Source organism: Erythrolamprus reginae, chromosome Z, assembly GCF_031021105.1.
Source record: "Erythrolamprus reginae isolate rEryReg1 chromosome Z, rEryReg1.hap1, whole genome shotgun sequence".
Lineage (NCBI taxonomy): Eukaryota > Metazoa > Chordata > Lepidosauria > Squamata > Dipsadidae > Erythrolamprus > Erythrolamprus reginae.
In genome coordinates, this window is record NC_091963.1 from 12,563,391 (window position 1) to 12,583,806 (window position 20,416).

The 20,416-nt window shown below is 36.2% G+C and overlaps 1 protein-coding gene across 1 annotated transcript in view; it reads right to left on the reverse strand.

Moving 5' to 3' along the window:
• PTPRN2 (protein tyrosine phosphatase receptor type N2) overlaps positions 1-20,416 on the reverse strand; it is a 797,416-nt gene that overhangs the window by 23,302 nt on the left and 753,698 nt on the right. Inside the window, exons 20-21 of the mRNA XM_070729468.1 lie at positions 8,944-8,997; positions 6,921-6,985 (exon numbers count right to left, since the gene is read on the reverse strand). Coding sequence (XP_070585569.1) covers positions 6,921-6,985; positions 8,944-8,997 — 119 coding nt within the window. The remainder of the gene's footprint in view (positions 1-6,920; positions 6,986-8,943; positions 8,998-20,416) is intronic.

Genomic DNA, 20,416 nt, shown 5'->3' on the forward strand with positions numbered 1-20,416 from the left:
AAGATAATTCAAATTTTGGCCTAGTTTTCAAATCAGCCAATGGTGGCTTGCCCATTAGGCCTTGTTGCCTGGTGTATGGTTGCTTCTGATTTATTTTATACAAACCACAGTTAAATAAATCATGGCTTAATACAATGTATGAACATTTGTGTTAGTGAAATTATATTTTACTGTTTCATTTTCTATCCATGCCAGTTTTGCCCCAAAATATTCCATAAAATTGTTTTTTAAATTGTTTTTAAATATTGGATTTGTACACTGTGTATTGTTGTTGTTAGCCGCTCCGAGTCTTCGGAGGGGGGCGGCATACAAATCTAATAAATAATAATAATAATAATTATAATTATAATAATAATAATTATTATTATTATAAAATAATATCACAAATTCAATAATCTAGCCTGCTCAGTATAGATTGTCCTATTCATATTAGTAGCTGCAATCACTCACATCAGAACCAGGAGATAAATTTGGGGTTAATCCCAAGAATTCTTAGAGTGCTTGCATGCACTGTTATCCTCATCACACTGAATTCTTTTTATCTTGTTATTTTTTGTCATTTTACCATCTTCTCCTCTGAAACAACCAGCAACTGTTGAGAATTGGATTATCTATTCTCTATTGAGGATTTTATCTATAGTACATGGAAGTCAAGCAGTCTTCTTTTTTCTATAACATAAAATTTAAGTTACCTTGAATATATAATAATGATGATGATGATGATAATGATGGCAACAACAACAACAACAAAAGGGTTGAATATTATCTAGTCAGAAAAGTTTATAATTCGTGGCCTTATAAAATCAAAATAATAAAAAGCAGTTTTAAAAAGTTTACTATTTGACTGCAAAGCCTTCAGAATAATCACAGTCTATTTGATGAGCCAAAGTACCTCCTGCCTGAAACATTTCCTGTCTCCTCTGTTCATAAGCTGATCAAGGCTGCATATAGTTCAGCCAGTTCTTTCTTAGCCAACTTCTCTGGCTGATCTGAGTGCCTTTGAGAAAACGAAACAAAGCAGAAAACTTACAGAAGCATATGTCCATAAAAAAGCAAGCTTCAAGCTTTGCATAGAAATCCGTAGCTTGCTGTTGCTAGGAGACAACCACAGCAAGTTCTCTAGTGTCCAAAGTGAACGACAGTGTAAATGCTTCCTAGTGGCAATCTTATGTTCCCTAAGACTTTGAAAACTTGGCTTTCCTCTCAGGCCTGGGGGAGGGCATGATTGCTGACCCCTGCCAATTTTGAGGAATTTATATTATTATATTGTGGGGTTCCCTCTCCCCCATTTGGAGATACCTTGCAGTGTTGTTTTTCTTTTGCTTTACAAGACTGAGGATTTTAATAGTACAGTATGTAAGCTATGCAGAAATACTTGGGAGTCTAGCAAACTCTAAATCTTACAAATAAACATATACAGTAGAAAAGTAAACAAACAAATAAATCTAGACACCATCTAGTGGCCAGATTGAATAGCAACGTATTTGAGAATTGCTGCAAATTAAATTCAATTTAACCCTGCTGTTCTGTTCGGGTCGTATGTGACCCGAAGCCAAGTTTGAGTCCCTGTAAAAAATTTTCCCTGCATATCTGAAACTTGAAATTTCATGACTTTTCATCATTTCAGGGGTTCTCTCTATGAGAATTTTTTTGGGGGGGTGGGGGGCTTAGTTTTTGCTGGGCAAAAAAAGTTCCTAATGTTATGTTCGGGTCACATACGACCCGGACCGAAAACACTTCATTTGAAGTGCTTATGTTTGGTCAATTTGAAAACTTTTTTCACTTGGAAAGTAGTCTGAACATTTCTGCACACAATGATATGAAAATTGAAATGAAAAAATTAATCCTTATTGGTTTATTTTGCACATAAATGTGCCCCCCCCGTTTTTGTGATTTTTTTTCAATTTATGGATAGTTTTGCTTGCAAAATCCATTCTATTTTACTGGAGTTGGTGTGGGATTGGTAGCTTGAACATTTCTGAATATAAGAAAAATATAAAGGAACTGAAAAAAATGATTCTTACTGGTTTTTTAACATTAGAAATAAGCCCCCCCCCCCCTCGGCTGCTTGCAATCATTTTCACTTTTTATTTTTTTATGCTCCAAATCCGAAATATTCTTTAAAATCTTAGGCATTCATTTACTCAATTTAACAATGCTGGTCATCAAAAAATATTTTTGGGGTGGTGGCTAATTGTTTTCTGGGCAAAAAAAAATCATAACTTCAAATCTGTTTCTGTTCGTATATGACAGGACCAAAAATATTTTTTTTAGGTACTTGAATTTAATCTTTTTGAAAACTTTTTCAACTGGAAAACTAGTTTGAACATTTATGAACATAATGATATGAAAATTGAACTGGAAAAATTGAGACTTATATTTTTATTTTGATCAAAAAGCCCCTCCCCCCATCCTTTCTGAATTTCGTGTCAATTTATATTTTTTAAGGCTACAAATCCCTGAGGAATTTCCCCCCAAAAGGTTTGATATACTAAATTGAACATTTCTGAACATGAGAAAAATATAAATGAACTGAAAAAAATGGTTCTTATTGGTTTATTTTTGCCACAAAAGGGCCACCCCCCCCGGCCTTGCTGTGTGCCATTATTGTCACTGTTTATACATATTTGTCTATAAATATTTGGAATATCCTTTTGAAAATCAACCACATTGTAGCCAGATAACTAATTTTATGAAAGAAATCCATTTTACTAAAAAAAAGTATGTAAGTTTGAAATTAACAGCATAATTTTTATATAAATTGAAATAAATTTATATGCAAAATAAACCAATATGCATCAATTTTTCCAGTTCAATTTTCATATCATTATGTTCAGAAATGTTCAAGCTACAAATCCCACACCAACTTTAGCAAAATAGAATGCATTCTGCTAGCAAAACTATCCATAAATTAAAGACTATTTCACAAAAACGGGGGGGAGGCACATTTATGTGCAAAATAAACCAATAAGGATTAATTTTTTCAGTTCAATTTTCATATCATTGTGTGCAGTAATGTTCAAGCTACCAATCCCACACCAACTTTAGTAAAATAGAATGGATTTTGCAAGCAAAACTATCCATAAATTGAAAAAAAATCACAAAAACGGGGGGGGGGGCGGCACATTTATGTGCAAAATAAACCAATAAGGATTAATTTTTTCATTTCAATTTTCATATCATTGTGTGCAGAAATGTTCAGACTACTTTCCAAGTGAAAAAAGTTTTCAAATTGACCAAACATAAGCACTTCAAATGAATTTTTTTCGGTCCGGGTCATATGTGACCCGAACATAACATTAGGAACTTTTTTTGAACAGAACAGCAGGGTTTTAAACGATGTGGGTCACACTGTTTATGGATAACTTAGTGAATTCCATCTTCCAAAAGCTTTAAGCACTGAAATCCAAAACATACAACTATTTAGCTCTTCGAGGCCAGGGAAAAACAAAAATTAAAAAAAGGGAGCCATGCTCAAAACATGTCTGTAAGAGCCCAAGGAAAGAAGGAAAGATCAAAGAAAGATATAAGCCAGCAGAGTTCTTCAAGGCTGAGATCAGCTTTGAATATCACTAAGAATCCTGGATCATGGCAGTGCAAAAGATCCATAAGGAACTTGAATATGCCTGGACAAGAAATGTGAACAATTTGAATGTAGAATGATAAAGAAGCCCAGGGAGTATGCTACAACCAGTAAAGCAATCCTTAGACATCTCAGTGAGAACGCATTACAGTACACAAATACCATCCCATAAATTCTTAAAGAATTTCCACATTTCCAGGAAGAAAGATTGACAATGAAATCTTCCCTCTCTTCCCATGTCTCAAAGTCTCCAGGACTTTCTGAGCACATCTGCCATTCTGGGCACTGCACATGCTCAAGTAATACTGTATCGCTTGTATAGAGAGCAGACAGCATCTAATCACAAATGTGGTGAGTTCAATAAAATGAAAGGCCCCCTTAGAATTGGGAGGAGCAGAAACAGGTTGAGAAGCAGTTGAGGAAAGAAGGAAAGACCAAAGAAAGATATAAGCCAGCACAGTTCTTCAAGACTGATATCAGCTTTGAATATCACTAAGAATCCTGGATCATGGCAATGCACAGATGGAATGAAAGACACCTTAAATGAAGGCACATCTAACAGGCCAAAAAGAAAGGAAGGAAGCAATCCAAACAACATTGAGATCTGAAAAACATTGCTGTCAAATTACTGTATTATTATTATTATTATTATTATTATTATTATTATTATTATTATTATTATTATTATTATTTAGATTTGTATGCCGCCCCTCTCATACAACAACCATACCAACCCACAGTCATTGAAACAGAACAACAATCAGAATCCGAGGGGTTAGAAGGGCTGAGTATTGTTAACAATGGAATTGTTTTCACATATTGGACGAAGGCGTCCAATATGTTTTGGGGCTTTATTAACAATTTCACAATTAAAATAAAGTAGAAGTGAATAAACAAGAATGGGATTCAAACCTCTGTGCCTGCTGTGTTCACTTATTCTTATTTTGAATTTATAAAAAATTGCATATAAATAATAGGCATGCATTCAGAAATATGCAATGTTTAGCGTTATATGATGTAGGAGTGGTGTCAGTTTCTGTTAGGGATTCAAGGAAACTCTTTGATCAGGAATACTTAAACTAGTCTATTAAATGCAGGTAATAACTGATGGAATTCTTCAAATTTCAGGTTGAAAATGATCTCATGAATAACCACCAAACCAGAAAAGCTATTCAATTTAACTACAAAAGATGAATGCAGCTGAAGAAATGGATACTTACAAATAATACTAATTATGTATCCTCTACATTCTCTTATTTGAAGTTACATAAATGATGAAAATACACATCTTATACTTTATGTAACTGCATGTAAACATTTTTGTAACCATTTATTTAAAAAAATCTTGAGGGGAAAAAAATCAGCATCCAATTCAGCAAAGACAATTTTCCTCGAAAAGTGTCTGAGGCCATTCTATCAATATGACAGAATAGAGAGGGGCGAGGGAAGCCCCCAAGACATTTGAGACTTATAAAATTTTCTTGGTGGGAAATTTTTTTGAAATAATGAAATATTATTGTCAAAAGAGAAATTGTAAATGGTTAGGTTTGATAGGGTTGATTAGCTTTAATGATTAATGTAAAAATTAATATTTTAATTGAGTTGCATTTGAAATAATGATCAACTAAGTTACTTTTCGAGATGTATAAAATTATTTCGATGGGAAAAAATTTAGAATAATGAAATAATATTATTAAAATTGAAATTGAATTGAAAATGTTTAGATCTGGTAATATGATTAATATTAATGACTAATGTTTAATGATTAATTTGGTTAATATTGTTGTTGGTTCAAATATATAGATGAGAGGGACTATGGAATTATATAAGACATATAAGTAAATGAACTATAAGTAGATAAACTATGATGAATACAAAAATAAGCATGGAAATAAAAAACATTCTTAATGATATTTGCTGATTTTTTTTAAAGTTAAAGAAAGGGGAATAAGGATAACTAGAAATATTGATTATATTTTTAATTTGGAATATAAGTATTAAATTAAATTTAATGATTTTTCTTCCTTTTTTCAGAATAGGGTATGTTGATTTTATTGGATTGAAAGTGTTATAATCAGAGTAGGGCAGATGATTCCACTGGGTTTACAGTGACTTATTTTTCTTGCTTTTTTAGAATAGGCTATGATGTTTCTATTAGATTGAAAGTGTCATCATTAAAGTAGGGCAGATGATTTCACTGGGTTTACAGTGATTTCCCCCCCTATAGAATAGGGTATGAAGGTTTTATTGGATTGAAAGTGTTATAATTAGAATAGGGAAGATGATTATGCTGGTTTTTTCAGTGCCTTTTTCTTTTCTTTATAATAGGGTAAGGTGATTCTATGGAATTGAAATTGTTTTAACTAGAGCAGGGAAGATGATTCTACTGGGTATAAAATGATTTTCTTTTTATTTTTGAAGAATAGGGTATGATGTTATAATTAGAGTAGGGAAGATGATTTCACTGGAATTATAGTGACTTTTTGTCTTTTAGAATAGGGTAGGATGACTCTATTGGATTGAAAGTGTTACGGATTGAAAGCCTTATAATCAGAGTGGGTTATGATGAATGTATGGAATATTTAGTTCTGTTTTTATTCTTCCTTTTTAAATCTTTCTTATCTTCTTATTTTTTTCCTTGCTATTTTAAAATCTTCTTTAATCTCTATTTTTATTTTGTATTTTTATTCATTAAAGGGAATTATTTTTAATTAGGTTCTTTTTTAATTTGGTTTATTAATCTGGCAATATTTGGGATATACTATTTGGTGGGTTCTCCTTTTTTGCCCCCTTTATATATATTTTAACTATTTTTTTTTAGCAATGATTGGATTTAATTTAAATACTGGGCTGGAGGTAATTGGAAATTTTTGCTCCTTTTCTTTTCCCTTAATGTCCTTTTTCCTTTTCTTTTTTATTCTAAGGGGCATTTATTATTGAAGAGGGTTTAAAGTATACATGAAAATTGATATGGAGGAGATTTTGAGAAAATTGAAGCATTATGATCTAATTAATTTGATGTGATTAAGAATAGTAACAGCCTAAAATGTATATTGGCTAACAAGTTTTTTTTTCTTTCTTATCATATAAGGATTGGAATAATTGTTTTTTGTTCAGATGTCAAATGGTAAGGTGGCATTGGTTAATCTATGTATACCGAAATTGCAAACATGATATATTGTAATGTAACTTAAAATTAATGGTATCTTTTTTTTCTGTACACGTGATTGGAGAAGAAAAAAAAATTAACAACCCCCCCCCCCAAAAAAAAAAAAGAAGAAGAAGAATATGACAGAATATTGCAGAACTCTAAAGCATCATCACTTTTTATTCTCACCTTTGGCCATTTTATTGAGAACCATATCAATTAGGATGTAGGTTCCGGTTCTTCCTGCACCATCACTACAGACAATGAGAAAAAAATCTAATTAATTCAATGTGAACAAAATCCTAACAAATTTACAGTTTATTTTGATATGGTATAAATATAAGTGGGGGACTAATCTGAGATGAAGGAACACATTAATAGTGACTGAAAAAAAAACTTCTCTAAAAACGAACTATTCATACATGATTATTTGGTTTGTGTGTATATGAATAAAGCTTTGAATAAAGAATTTATTCCTCTAAAGACAAGAATACACACTTGGGAATACTGTCATTTAATATTTTTACTCAAATAAGTATAGAAACCTGCATGCCTAATGAAAAGCTGTTCAACTTGGCCTGTAAAAAAAAAACCTGAAGAGGGAAAAAGTCTTTTCCCCAAATGATAGCTCTTTTTAAATTTCCAGGAACTTTCCTGGCTCTGCAAGCTGACTTGCTTCTCCTTCTGCTATGAAAAACCTTTTGTTATTTAAAGGGCATATTATTCTTCACGGGAAAATTGGATACTAGCCACCTGAGTCTGGAAAAAAGATATGGCTAGCTATTTTCTTCCTTTCATCTCTACAGAAAAACTGCTGCAATTAAAAAAAGATGCTATTCATATTCTGTACATTACTTTTAATTTGCTCAGCGCATTACTGTTCAGGAATGACAACAAAAATGGAGATTTGTCTTAGAAAGTGTAAATATGACAAGATTTGTAATCCTAATACAGGCTTCACTGCTTTCAAAAGAAGCCAGCTTTTATCTGGAAATGTGATGCCTTTTGTATCTATTGTGAGCAAACATTATTAAGATTCAGCAATTTTCCTTTTGTTCTTTTTCCCAGTTTCTAACCTATTATGGCTTTTTGACAATACTTCCACAAAAGAGAATGAGTCCATTGGAAGTGATTTCTCATTTTAATATTTCTTAATATATAGAAGGTTTTGAGGCACTGCAGGAAGAAAAAAGATATGACAACAATAGTAAAATGTGTTCAATCTGAGCGAAAAGTAATTTGCTGTATCAGATTAAACAACCACAGAATGATGCTCAAGTGCCACTAGACAAGAGACTCAAAATAAATAAACAAAAACAGTCTTTCCCCCCCCATTAAAATAATAGACTTGGTCATAATTATGCACATAAACTTAAAAAATCCTACATGCCTATACCTATAAAAATCACTTCCATGATCATTTTAATGATCTTTTGGAAATAATGTGATTCTTGGATTAAATACTCAAACTGAACATTATACTGATAAACCAAAATATAGTAATCTTTTAGAAAACCATTTTTAGCTGGATCACCAAGTATTTCTTATTGTCATAAAGAATGACAAAAGTTATTTCACCATGTTTATTTCTATTTAACATTTTAATAATATAAACTCTGCTTCTTCTACTTCAGGGTTTGTTAAACTATATGGCAAAACAGACTCAGAAAATAAGGCCAGTCTGAATTTTCTATAAAACGTAATTGTGAATAGATCACAATATACATATATGGTAATTATACTTTATTATTGCACTATGAACAAAAAATGAAGTTTTAAAAAAATATGTTAAATATAATTCAGTAACAGATGAAAAGGACTATTTTTTATAGTAGTAGTATAATCATATGCATATTTACCAAGAAGTAAATTTCATTTAACTCAATACGCTTTTTGCCCATGCAAAAATATGTATAATTGCAATATATATTAAATACATATGTTACATCTTCCTAAAAAGAAACAAATTCTGTAGTGGTTTAAGTGAGATCTGACCATCTGTTTTAGATAATTTAAGATAAACTTTCCTTAAGGCATCAATCTATACATGAGAATTGTCAAGAATTTCTGCTTTTAAAAGAAACTAACACCAATAGAAAATATGAACAAAGTAGTCAGAATTATAATGCATTTAATTTGATTATTTAATAAATCAATGTAAAGAGCTATTAACATGTCAGTTTGATATGTGTTTTTTTTTAAATATACTTGCCTGCAATGCACAACTATTGGACAAGAACGGCCTCTGTAGCACTTGTTTATTTTTCTGCAATAAAACAAACAAAGATGATGTTAAATATTAATAATTATCTAAAACATAATACTTTTCAGGAATCATAAAAATTAATTCATAAAACAAATCATTTTTAAAATGAAAGGCTAACAGATATAATTTTTAAAATATTATCCGGTAAAGATGTTTTATAATAATGTTTACAGAATTACATTCTAGATTAATTTGTTATCAACTAAATCCTTCATTTCATTTTCACTGCTATTTAAATTATTATAGAGCTTATACTTTATTTATTTGTACCCTATGACAATCATTAGGTGTTGTACCTCATGATTCTTGACAAATGTATCTTTTCTTTTATGAACACTGAGAGTATATGCACCAATGACAAATTCCTTGTCTTTCCAATCACACTTGGCCAATAAATAATTCTATTTTATTCTAGCTTGTTTAGATTTGGTTAACACAATGTATGAACTTAATCACTGTGGATTGAAAACTATATGTAAGTTTTAATATTATGTATGAAATCAGGCTTCTTCAATAATAAAATAAATTTTAGCTCAGCTTGATTTGTAGTGCCAACACACAGAAGCATAATTTCCTTACAACCTTAAAATACCATGTTATTCCAAATGTTCCTTGTCTATTTAGTACAGTGATGGGGAGGGTGAAAATTGCCTCTCCTGCTCCCCCAGAGGTCCTCTGGAGGCCAGAAACAACCTGTTTCCCAACTTCTGGTGGAACCGGTAGGGCCATTTTTCACCCACCCCAGGTTCCAGAGGCTTTCCTGGAGCCTGGGGAGGGCAAAAATGCCCCCCACATCCCCTGGAGGCCCTCCAGAAGCTGAAAATGCCCTAGAGCCTCCGTGCGAGCTGAAAATCAGCTGGCCAGTGTGCACATACGTGCTGGAGCTGAATTAGGGCAGCAGCTCAAGTGCCAGCAGAAATTGCTCTGTGGGCCAACTGGTATAATATATATTCCTGAATTGTTGAAACAAAGACAGTGAGTGTTCTTAAACAGTAATAAAATAATAATAAAAGGGTGCTTTCCTTTTGTTCTGCATTTCCTTCATTACATTAGTAAGACAAATGACAACAAATCTGGCTTTGGCTGAAGTGTGTATTAATAGTTCACTTTCAGCTCTGAGCCAGTATTAGCAGAGTTTTGCTTCAAAAGCTAATATAATTTCATTGAGAGCTTTTGCTTTGAAAGATGATACATATGCTCCTAAATAAATCAATGTTTCAAAGCTACTGCCTTAGGAATATATTTCTTAATTCACAGGACAATAAATGAAAAAAACCCTAATTTTGTATATGCTAGATTTATATAGTACATTTTTTTCTTGATCTTTTGAAATATACAAACAATTTTTTCTGAGACATAAACTTTACACACCTCGAAACAGAATTTCAGTGTGGACACAGACACATGTAATATTTTAAAGGCATAATTTAAAATGTTGTTTTTAGCTAAAAATCCCTAAATTACTTAGATATTTTATTTTTCCTCTTTTCCAGGTATATGTATATATGTAAACTTACACATGCACATGTGTATGTCTTGCAACTATACCAGATTTATATTTTGAAGATATTTTTTCTGTATAAATTAAATAGATATTTCCCTATTTCCTAATTTGAGAATAACTGTCTCTGAGTAAAAAAAAAAAAGGATTAATAAATTCACATTATTTATTCCAGTTCATTGATGAAGAAGGATCATTAGCTTGAAGAGATCAGGAAAAAAATCAACTCAAATCAGCATTAAAATTCTAATGATTTACAAGTTTACATAAAGAATATAACATTCGTTTTTTTCTAAATTAAGTATCTTCCGTTAAAGACAGAAAAGACAGAGTGAGAAGTAGCTGCATTTTGCTGAATAGGAGGAAGAAAAATGCCTTAGGGAAAGATCAGGAACTGGTGTCCAAAATTTCTTTTTGATGAGAATGATGAGAATAGATGTCAGAATAGAATAAAAATAATAAAAATAAATTCTGTATAAGTCATGCATAACTATGTAGGAAAATAATTTAGTGCCAAATTGGAAATGCTATGCAACACTTAGCTGAAACAAAGGCAATATTGATTGCTGACCTTAATGACAAGTACTGTGTTTTCCCCAAAATAAGACCCTGAAGAATAAGAGCCTTATTTTCGGGGAGGTGTTGGCTCAATTGTGGTAGTAAATCAAGAACTAGAAACATAGAAACATAGAAGATTGACGGCAGAAAAAGACCTCGTGGTCCATCTAGTCTGCCCTTATATTATTTCCTGTATTTTATCTTAGGGTGGATATATGTTTATCCCAGGTATGTTTAAATTCAGTTATTGTGGATTTACCAACCACGTTTGCTGGAAGTTTGTTCCAAGCATCTACTACTCTTTCAGTAAAATAATATTTTCTCATGTTGCCTCTGATCTTTCCCCCAACTAACCTCAGATTGTGCCCCTTTGTTCTTGGGTCCATTTCCTATTAAAAATACTTCCCTCCTGAACCTTATTTAACCCTTTAACATATTTAAATATTTCGATCATATTCCTCCTTTCCCTTCTGTCCTCCAGACTATACAGATTGAGTTCATTAAGTCTTTCCTGATATGTTTTATGCGTAAGACCTTCCACCATTTTCGTAGCCCGTCTTTGGACCCGTTCAATTTTATCAATATTTTTTTGTAGGTGAGGTCTCCAGAACTGAACACAATATTCCAAATGTGGTCTCACCAGCGCTCTATACCGTAGGATCACAATCTCTCTCTTCCTGCTTGTTATACCTCTAGTTATGCACCCAAGCATTCTACTCGCTTTTCCTACCGCCTGACCACACTGTTCACCCATTTTGAGACTCTCAGAAATCACTATCCCTAAATCCTTCTGTTCTGAAATTTTCCAGGGGAGGGGGATTATTTTCAGGGGATGCGCTCATTTTCAGCGGATGTCTTATATTTAGGGAAACATTGTATAACATTTCAAACAAAGGCTATATAGAACAATGGTTCCTGGACTGGGCTTAGGACATGTCAGAACAAAGAAAACCTATTTCCTGTAAACTGATAGCTTTGGAGTGATTTGGTTATCCCAATTTAAGACAGTTCATTGCTCATATAAAGGTTTATTTTATAAAAAAAAATAGTGTCTGTGAGATTATAGGACAACTCCCCTTGTGGCATTGTGGGAAGGAAGTCAGCTCATTCAAGTAAACATTCTTCTGCATACATAGAAACATAAAAACATAGAAGTCTGACGGCAGAAAAAGACCTCATGGCCCATCGAGTCTGCCCTTATACTATTTTCTGTATTTTATCTTAGGATGGATATATGTTTATCCCAGGCATGTTTAAATTCAGTTACTGTGGATTTATCTACCACGTCTGCTGGAAGTTTGTTCCAAGGATCTACTACTCTTTCAGTAAAATAATATTTTCTCATGTTGCTCTTGATCTTTCCCCCAACTAACTTCAGATTGTGTCCCCTTGTTCTTGTGTATACTTTCCTATTAAAAACACTTCCCTCCTGGACCTTATTTAACCCTTTAATATATATTTAACCCTTATTTAACTTATAACTTATTTAACCCTTTAACCCTTTAATATATTTAAATGTTTCGATCATGTCCCCCCTTTTCCTTCTGTCCTCCAGACTATACAGATTGAGTTCATTAAGTCTTTCCTGATACGTTTTATGCTTAAGGCCTTCCACCATTCATACTAGAAATTCCACCCATTAAAAAAAAATTAAAGCCCAATATGGCAAAAAGCTGGACTCTCTGTGGGAGCATCTTTCCCTAAGGAGATCTCCCTGTCCTACTAGATAAGGTGGGCGCATTTCTGGATCCCAAATAATGCCATTTAGTGGGAGTCAGGAAAGATGCTTTTCCTATCGCAGCTCCTGCCCTGTGGAATATTTTGTTCCCTGAAATGTTTGCTTTCCTAGCCTTCTGTTAAGCACCTGGCTGTCTAGTTCCCAAGCATAAAGAAAGTACCACATAATCACACGTTGCTGTGGATTAATGCCAATTTTTTTGTTTCTATTATTTTTCATTTTACAATTTTTAAAATGATTTTATTGGAAACCATCCAGGTAGTCTTAAAGATGGGTGGCTATATAAATGTTTTAAACAAACAAACAAACAAACAAACCCTTCCTCTTTGTGACTGCCACATCTATTTGCGATGTTAATTAAACAGAAAGCCAGTTGACATGGTAAAAAATGGAAAAAAAAGGCAGCAATGCCAAACCCCAGAACACTCTTTTGGCCATCTAGATAATTGCAATTTCTAATAATTCTGAAGGATAACTCTGTCCCTAGGTGAAACACAGGAAGGGTTTTTCTCTCAAGTAACCATCCCAAATTTTGTAGCCTACCTTTAATTACTGAGATTGTCTGCTATGCTCTCAAATAAAAAATTGCCTCTGCTTCAACCAATTCACCCCAAAAGTACTCTTTGGAAAATTCAGCCTAGATTAACCAGAATTTTCTTCTAACAATTGGCAAGCTAGATAGGATTTTAAGCTGACCTGTAGGAATGGACTCAACTCAGATAACTTCACCTAGCCAGCACTAAACCATTTGTCTTGAGGGTCATGCCTGGATTTTGCCCATTTTGGCACAGATAGTAAAGAGAGTTTTGGTTTGGGGCTAAACAGTTGTTTGAGCCACAGGCTTCACTGTTAGAAATACCAAACACAATCTGTGCCTCATAACCAATGAGTGTGTGTGTGAGAGATTGCCCTTTCAAGCTACCCATAATTTGCATTCCGTATCAGTTTTAACTGCACCCAAATTCCTGTGAGGTGATGTTGGATCAGTTTGAAGGATTCAGAAGATTGTGAGATTGCATGTTTGGCTTTATCTAGGCAACTGCCAGCCTGGTCTCGAAATCTAAAAAGGAAAGGAGTATCCATGCTCTGTTCATAAAATCTTCCTGAGCACATGGTGCCTGAAAATTGAAGGAGGAGAGAAGGTGGTAATACCTAAGAGAGTCCTCTTCCAGGCTCATGGTGCTTGCAGGTAGAAGATAGGAAGTGTATTATTCTATGGATCCCCAATCCCAAGGACACAAACCACTACCAGGATGTGTCTATTTGGATCTGGGCCACACAAGTGGTGGGTCAGAGCACATATGCATCACAGCTTGCCAAATGGAGCGCCAGCATGTGTGCACAGCTCAACATGCACGAGCTATGCACACATGCGCGTATCAGCTTGGTGCTTGCGCAAGTCGAGCTGCCTGTATGTGGCAGCTCGCCACTTGTGCGACCCGGTTCCCCTCTCCATCCTCAGCTAGGCCAAGCCAGAACAGTTGGAGATTGCTTCATGAAGGACTCTTTCTTGGTGTGTGTGACACTCTAAACGGTCAGGAAACATGTTTCAGGGAGAGTGGCTGAGCAAGTCCTATATTGGAGCTATTCCCAGCTTTTCCTCTCAAAAGACGAAGGGAAACTGTCAAGAAAGGAGAGAATAAAAGCCATGCATAGTGGTAGTCAGTGTTCCCTCTAATTTTTTTGGGGGGGGGTGGGCGGAAAAGTATAGTGTCTGAGCGGCAGTCCCTTCGGGACTGGGCGGCACAGAAATAATAAATAAATAAATAAATAAATAAATAAACAAACAAACAAACAAATAAAAACCCCACCCTGTTTTGCCTCAGATAATTTCAAAATAAAATACTGTACTGTGTGTCTATAACAGTGAGCTCATAATAGGGCAACTCAATATCAAAATGCCACTTAAATGGTTGAGCTAGTTTCAAACTAGATTTTGATTTTCTTTCTCTCTTCCTTACTCCCATTCTTTTTCTTTCTCTTTTCCTTCCTCTCTTTTTTCTATCTGTTTCTCTCTCTTCCTCTCTCTCTCCTTCCCTCTCACTCTTTCCCTCTCGGCTTCTGGGCAGGTTTGGAAAACTCTGAGTTGATGATGATTTTTAAGTGAGCGATTGCTCACTGCTCAGCTTAGAGGGAACTATGGTGGTAGTATAGGAAATGGGAAAAATAGCAAATAACAAACAAACAAACAAACAAACAACATAAAATGAGCCTGATAATCTGTTTTCACTACAAATGAGTGCTTTCAACTAACCTAAAAGCTAAAGCCTTTTCTTGAACAGGAAACTAATGTTTCTTTAAGTTAAAAAGGTGTCATGGTGGCACAGTAGTTAGAATGCAGTACTGCCATCCTTTCGATTCTCGTCAACTCAAGGTTGCCTTTGCCTTCCAAGGTTGTTAAAGTGAAGACCCAATATTGTCAGGGGCAATAGGCTGATTCTGTGAAGAGTCCTGTAAAGCACTGTGAAGTGGTATATAAGTCTAAGTGCTATTACTATTGCTAAAATTGAAGTAGATTGAAAATTACAAAGTTCTATAGAAGAAAAATGTCTGTTTACGATGTTAACACTCTGGTCTTTTCTTTCTTTCCCCCTTTTATGAACCTATTTTTCAGTTGTTGATGTATGGTTGTGAGGTATGTGTGCTTTTGGAGTAAGGGACAGTTGAAATGAAATGGTGAGTTGATTGCATTGTTGGTAGCAGATGTATAAAACCAATAGAAAAACATACAGAGAACATTACCTCAGCTCCCTCACTTTATCTGGCTTCTGAACTGTCAAATAGTTTGGAGCTTGAGGATGGGGGAGGGGAGGAACCTTTTGATTACTACCTCCTCTTTAAATGCTTCTGGTGCCTCTTCAGTGCATTCTTAATGGGATGGGAATTTTGGATGGGAATACTAAAGGGAAATGTATAGCGCCTTTATATATGATGCAACTGATTTGCCACTAATGAAATAACCATTGCCCCAGTCCCTGGGCAAGTGGATCCCATCCCATAGAACAAAAGGAGATTGTAGACAGTTTTCTGAGGAAGGAATGTTTGAAATTAAAATAAAGAATGTAAGAAATCTATTATTGATGGGAGGAGAACAGCAATTTGTACAATCTCTACCTTCAGTTGGAACTATTGCAAGCTAGACTTGTGAAAACTAAGAATTACCAATAGTTGTATATTGCTTTTGTTTTTAAACAAATATGACTGCGTATACACATGAGTTGTGTCTATCTGATTTTTCTGAAGCACAAGATATACCCAGTTACACGTGCTTGATAGGGTGAATGGAAGAGGCAGACAGAAGTGACTTCAAAAGAACAGCTCTTTATCTGACAACTATTTACAACCCAGCAAAAGCTCTAACTGACAGAGACAGAGTGAGTTATAGGGAACTGCCATACAATGGAAGTTCCTGGATTTTGGCCTGGGGTGTGGCTGGAGCTTCGATGGCCGGTTACCTCGGAGCTCGCCCCCTGGCATGAATGTCACTAGGTAAGCCTTCTGGACTTGGTTGGCTTGAGTTCTCTTTGTTAGGATTGAGTGATTGCTCCTGTTGGTTAGGCATTGCTCAGAAGTTAGTTCTGGTAGCCTAAGAGTGGGGCAGCTGGGTTGATCTCAGAATTGGTCAACTTGCCATCTCCAGCTTCTACTTTCCTTAAGCTCTACTTGGTAAGAGTGAGAGCCAGTGATCTCTGTGACCATGGTAGGAACCCAGTTCTCCGGGGACTCAGGGTGGCTTACAACATATAAAAAGAATAATACAATACATGTATACATGATCTCCTATGCTAAAGTGTTGGAGATGACTATGTAATTATGGGGCCTTGGTAATTAGGGTGCAGCTGATCTAAGTCGGATCGTATCAGGACATCTATCAGTGGTGGTGCTAGGAATGCTAGGCTGCACTAATAAAACTTTATCGATTCAGGTTTATCAATTCACGTGCGTGAAAGGGCTTCTTTTGTTGATCTCACCATTCTCTCCACGTGACCATTGCTGTTCTGCTAAACAGGTTTCAAATTGTAAGGCCGTGAATTGGAGCCCATTTTCTGAAACCAGGACATCAGGCAGGCTGTGAGTGGAACAAAGTCTCCGTAACACCACTGCCTCTGCTGTGGTGGTGGTCATGAGGGCTATATCTAATGACTTTGAGTATGCATCCACAACTACGAGGAAAATTTGCCCGTGAGTAGGGCCAGTGAAGTCAATGTGCACCCTGGACTAGAGCACCTTTGGCTGTTTTCGTTTGTGTATAGGTGCCTCTGGGGGAACTGGCCTGGATTCCTGACATGGAGAGCATGTGGTCACATGTTCAATAATGTCCTAGGTCACCTCACATAGCTTCTAGCCAAGACTTTCATCAGAATAATCCCCAGATGGCCTACATGCAATGCTTCAATCTTGCAATCCTGCAGTTTATGTGGAATAACCACTCGGTTCCCCCCCAGAAAAGACAACCCCACAATACTCACAGTTCATTTTGTTTGGTCATAAACATTTTAGATTTTGTTTGGTCATAAACATTTTAGATTTGGCTCCAGCAGACTCCTTTGGTCACCCCATCAACAGCCACTGCAAGATAATTTTGTTCTTGGCATGCAACCTCAAGTGAGTTTATCAGGTCAGAATGCAAGCAGTCAATTAGAAGCAAAGGTGTTTCAGGTATGGGATCTTCCAGTAGTTTTGGCAAGGGACAGCGACTGAGGGCATCGGCATGTCCCAAAATCTGTCCAAGCTGTTGGATTAGCTAGTAACTCTAGGTGGCCAGGAAAACAGCCCACCCAGTCATCCTGGGTGATAGTGAGATAGGTATGGAACAGTTGCCTGAGATGAGTCCCAAAAGTGGCTTATACAAATAGTTGTAAAAAGCACTTGACTCCGGCCACTGCAGCCAGCTATTCTTTGCCTGGCTGACTGTAATTGCACTTCATGGTGGACAGAGTCCTAGAATAGAAGGTGATGGGTGCCTTGGTGCCATTGGGTATGCAATGGCTGCAGACAGCCCTGACATCAAAGGGTAAAGCGTCAAAGTCAACACAAGTCAAAGTCAACACAGGCTGTGAGTGGAATGGTTATACTGGATCAGGAGGCTCTCTGGTTATACTGGATCAGGAGGCTGTCCACAGAAAGTAGGCATTTGACAGCTGTGAAAGCAGCTGAGTCAGTTCCTCCCCAGGTTCATTTCACCTTCTCCCTCAGCCATTTGTAGAGGAGTTGGCTGCCGTAACCTTCTTTTTGATCTGCATACTGCATAGTGACTGTTTCAGCAGGATGGTGACTTGCATCTTCTTTCAGTGTGGCATGCTTGCTTGCCAGATTCTTGTTTTTCTTGCCTCAGTAGTGTTGACCCAGTTGGTTCTCTGTTGTGGCTGCCAACCACTGTGTTGAGGCTGCTTGGCATAGTCAGGCTTGCTCAATGCTTGTTGTGTTGTCTGTGGTAAAGGCAGCTTGGCACAGCAGACTTTTGGTCGCATCGTTGACAGATGGCCTTTCAGTATTGACAATCAGTGTGGTGATGGTGCCTTCCGCAACTGGCACATGGTGGAAGTCTGTCATTGGGTGCATTTGCTGCTTCACGCTTTTTGAATCAAAGGTGGCAAACTTCCTCATCACTATCAGGTAAGAAGTCTTGCACTGAACTCATGTGATGCATGCCAACCATCTTCCATGCACTTTTAGGGCTGCTTGGTTGCTGTAGTGCCTGACTCGACCTGGATAATGAGGTTAGTCTTTGAAAGTAGAGGTTAATGTCCTAAATTCCGTCGATCACTTGGTCGAGCAGTAGCTTATCCTGATCACATAACTCACAATGGGTAGCAGCCTTCACAGCACAGCAACATATTCATTAATGGATTCTCCCTTCTTCTGGTTCTGCAGATTAAAGGTGTGCTGCCACATGAATTTGGAGGTTTTCAGAGCATAATGGTTTTTGAGTATTGTCTATAGGGTAGATCAGGTGACCATCTGGAACAGTGTTGTTGGCAAGTGCCTGGGCCATCTCAAAAACATCTGTGCCGTAGTAGCTCAAGAAGAGTGCTCGTTTGCAGTTATCTGATAGCCCAAGGAAGTCATTTGCCTCCATGAAGCATTTGAAGCAAGTCCCAGTGCTCCTGTGTTGGGTTGAAGTGACTCGGTGGGGCATGCATCATATTGGCTGAATTGGCACTTTGTTGAACACTTACTAACCCGGATTGGATTGCAAGGTTGTCAGCTCTTTCTGGCTTATCTGCCTTTCCTATCCCACCTTCGTCGCCAGTGTTAGATAGGGTGAATGGAAGAGACAGACAGAAATGGCTTCAAAACAACAACTCTTTATTTGGCAACTATTTACAACCCAGCAAAAGCTTTGTCTGACAGTTACTTAAGAGTTTCTACTTAAGGGTTTCCTTAACTTTCTCCTTTCCTGCATTTCTTGCTAAATTGTGCCTCTAAACCGAGGATCTTCAAACTTGGAAACTTTAAGACATCATTGCTGGCTGGGGAATTCTGGGAGTTGAAGTTTACAAGTTTTAAGTTGCTGTTTGATAACTACTGTAAACTGTTCACATCACTTTAAAAGGCTTTGCCCCCAACTTTCCCACCTTTTTTCCTAAGTCTTTCTGTCTTTGCCCAATTTGCACACTCATTTCTATTCCCCAGTTTCTATCTGGGGTTATACTAGAGATTTTTGTTGAACTAAACAAGAAGGGAAAGAGCACCACCAAGTTGGCAACAAAATCTGAATAATTCTCTATTGCACTTGCAGAACATTTTTATTGCATTTAAATTTGCAAATGAAGTATGGACATTTTAAAGAATGGGGGAAACTTGATGATTGCAGTGAATGGGTGGAATCATTTTTTTTAAAATAGTTTCTTTCTGCAAATGTCTAGGAGTGGAGGGCTTTGTGTGTTTTCATTTACTTTATAGTTCATCTCTGAATCACTCACTGCTTTTCACAACTCCCATGCCTTCCCCCTAATTCCCTTCTGTCTTCCAAGCCTGAAGAGAACTTGAGATTTCTAATCACTTCAAGCAGTAGCCTGTTGCTCTTAGTTTAGCCCAGTAGTGCTGGCAGCAGCAGGCTCCGCCCATCCACCTGAGATGCTTCTGCGCATGTTCAGAACATTCCCCACACACGCACCGGTAGTAAAGGGTTTTAGAACCCACTACCGACTTCAAGGTGATCTGCTAAGGGTTAAAGGATGATCTGCTAAGGGTTAAAGGATAGATGGATGAGGCAAGGTTTAGATAAAACAAGATTTCGTAGAGCTTCCATGGACTGGCATGATCTATCTAAACTCAAATATCTTTTTAACAACTTTGGCTCTATAAGCAATGTAGATACTGACTTAATAAATTTATATGTCTGTGCAAATCTCATTCTTAGAAATTATTAGGAATAGTAATTCCTATACTGTAGTACCAAATTCCTTAGCAGTTGAAGTAGGAATGTAATGGTCAATCCAAGTTTCCCTTCATGGTTATTTGTATTTACACATACCCTAAACATACCCTCTCCACCTCTGAGCTTGAAGTGCACCCATTTGACTCTCCATGGGGACTGTGGCAACATTCTAATGCCCAAACAGGTTAATGCCAAAACCAGGTGATCCATCATTTTCTGGCACAAGGGGGGAGGTGAG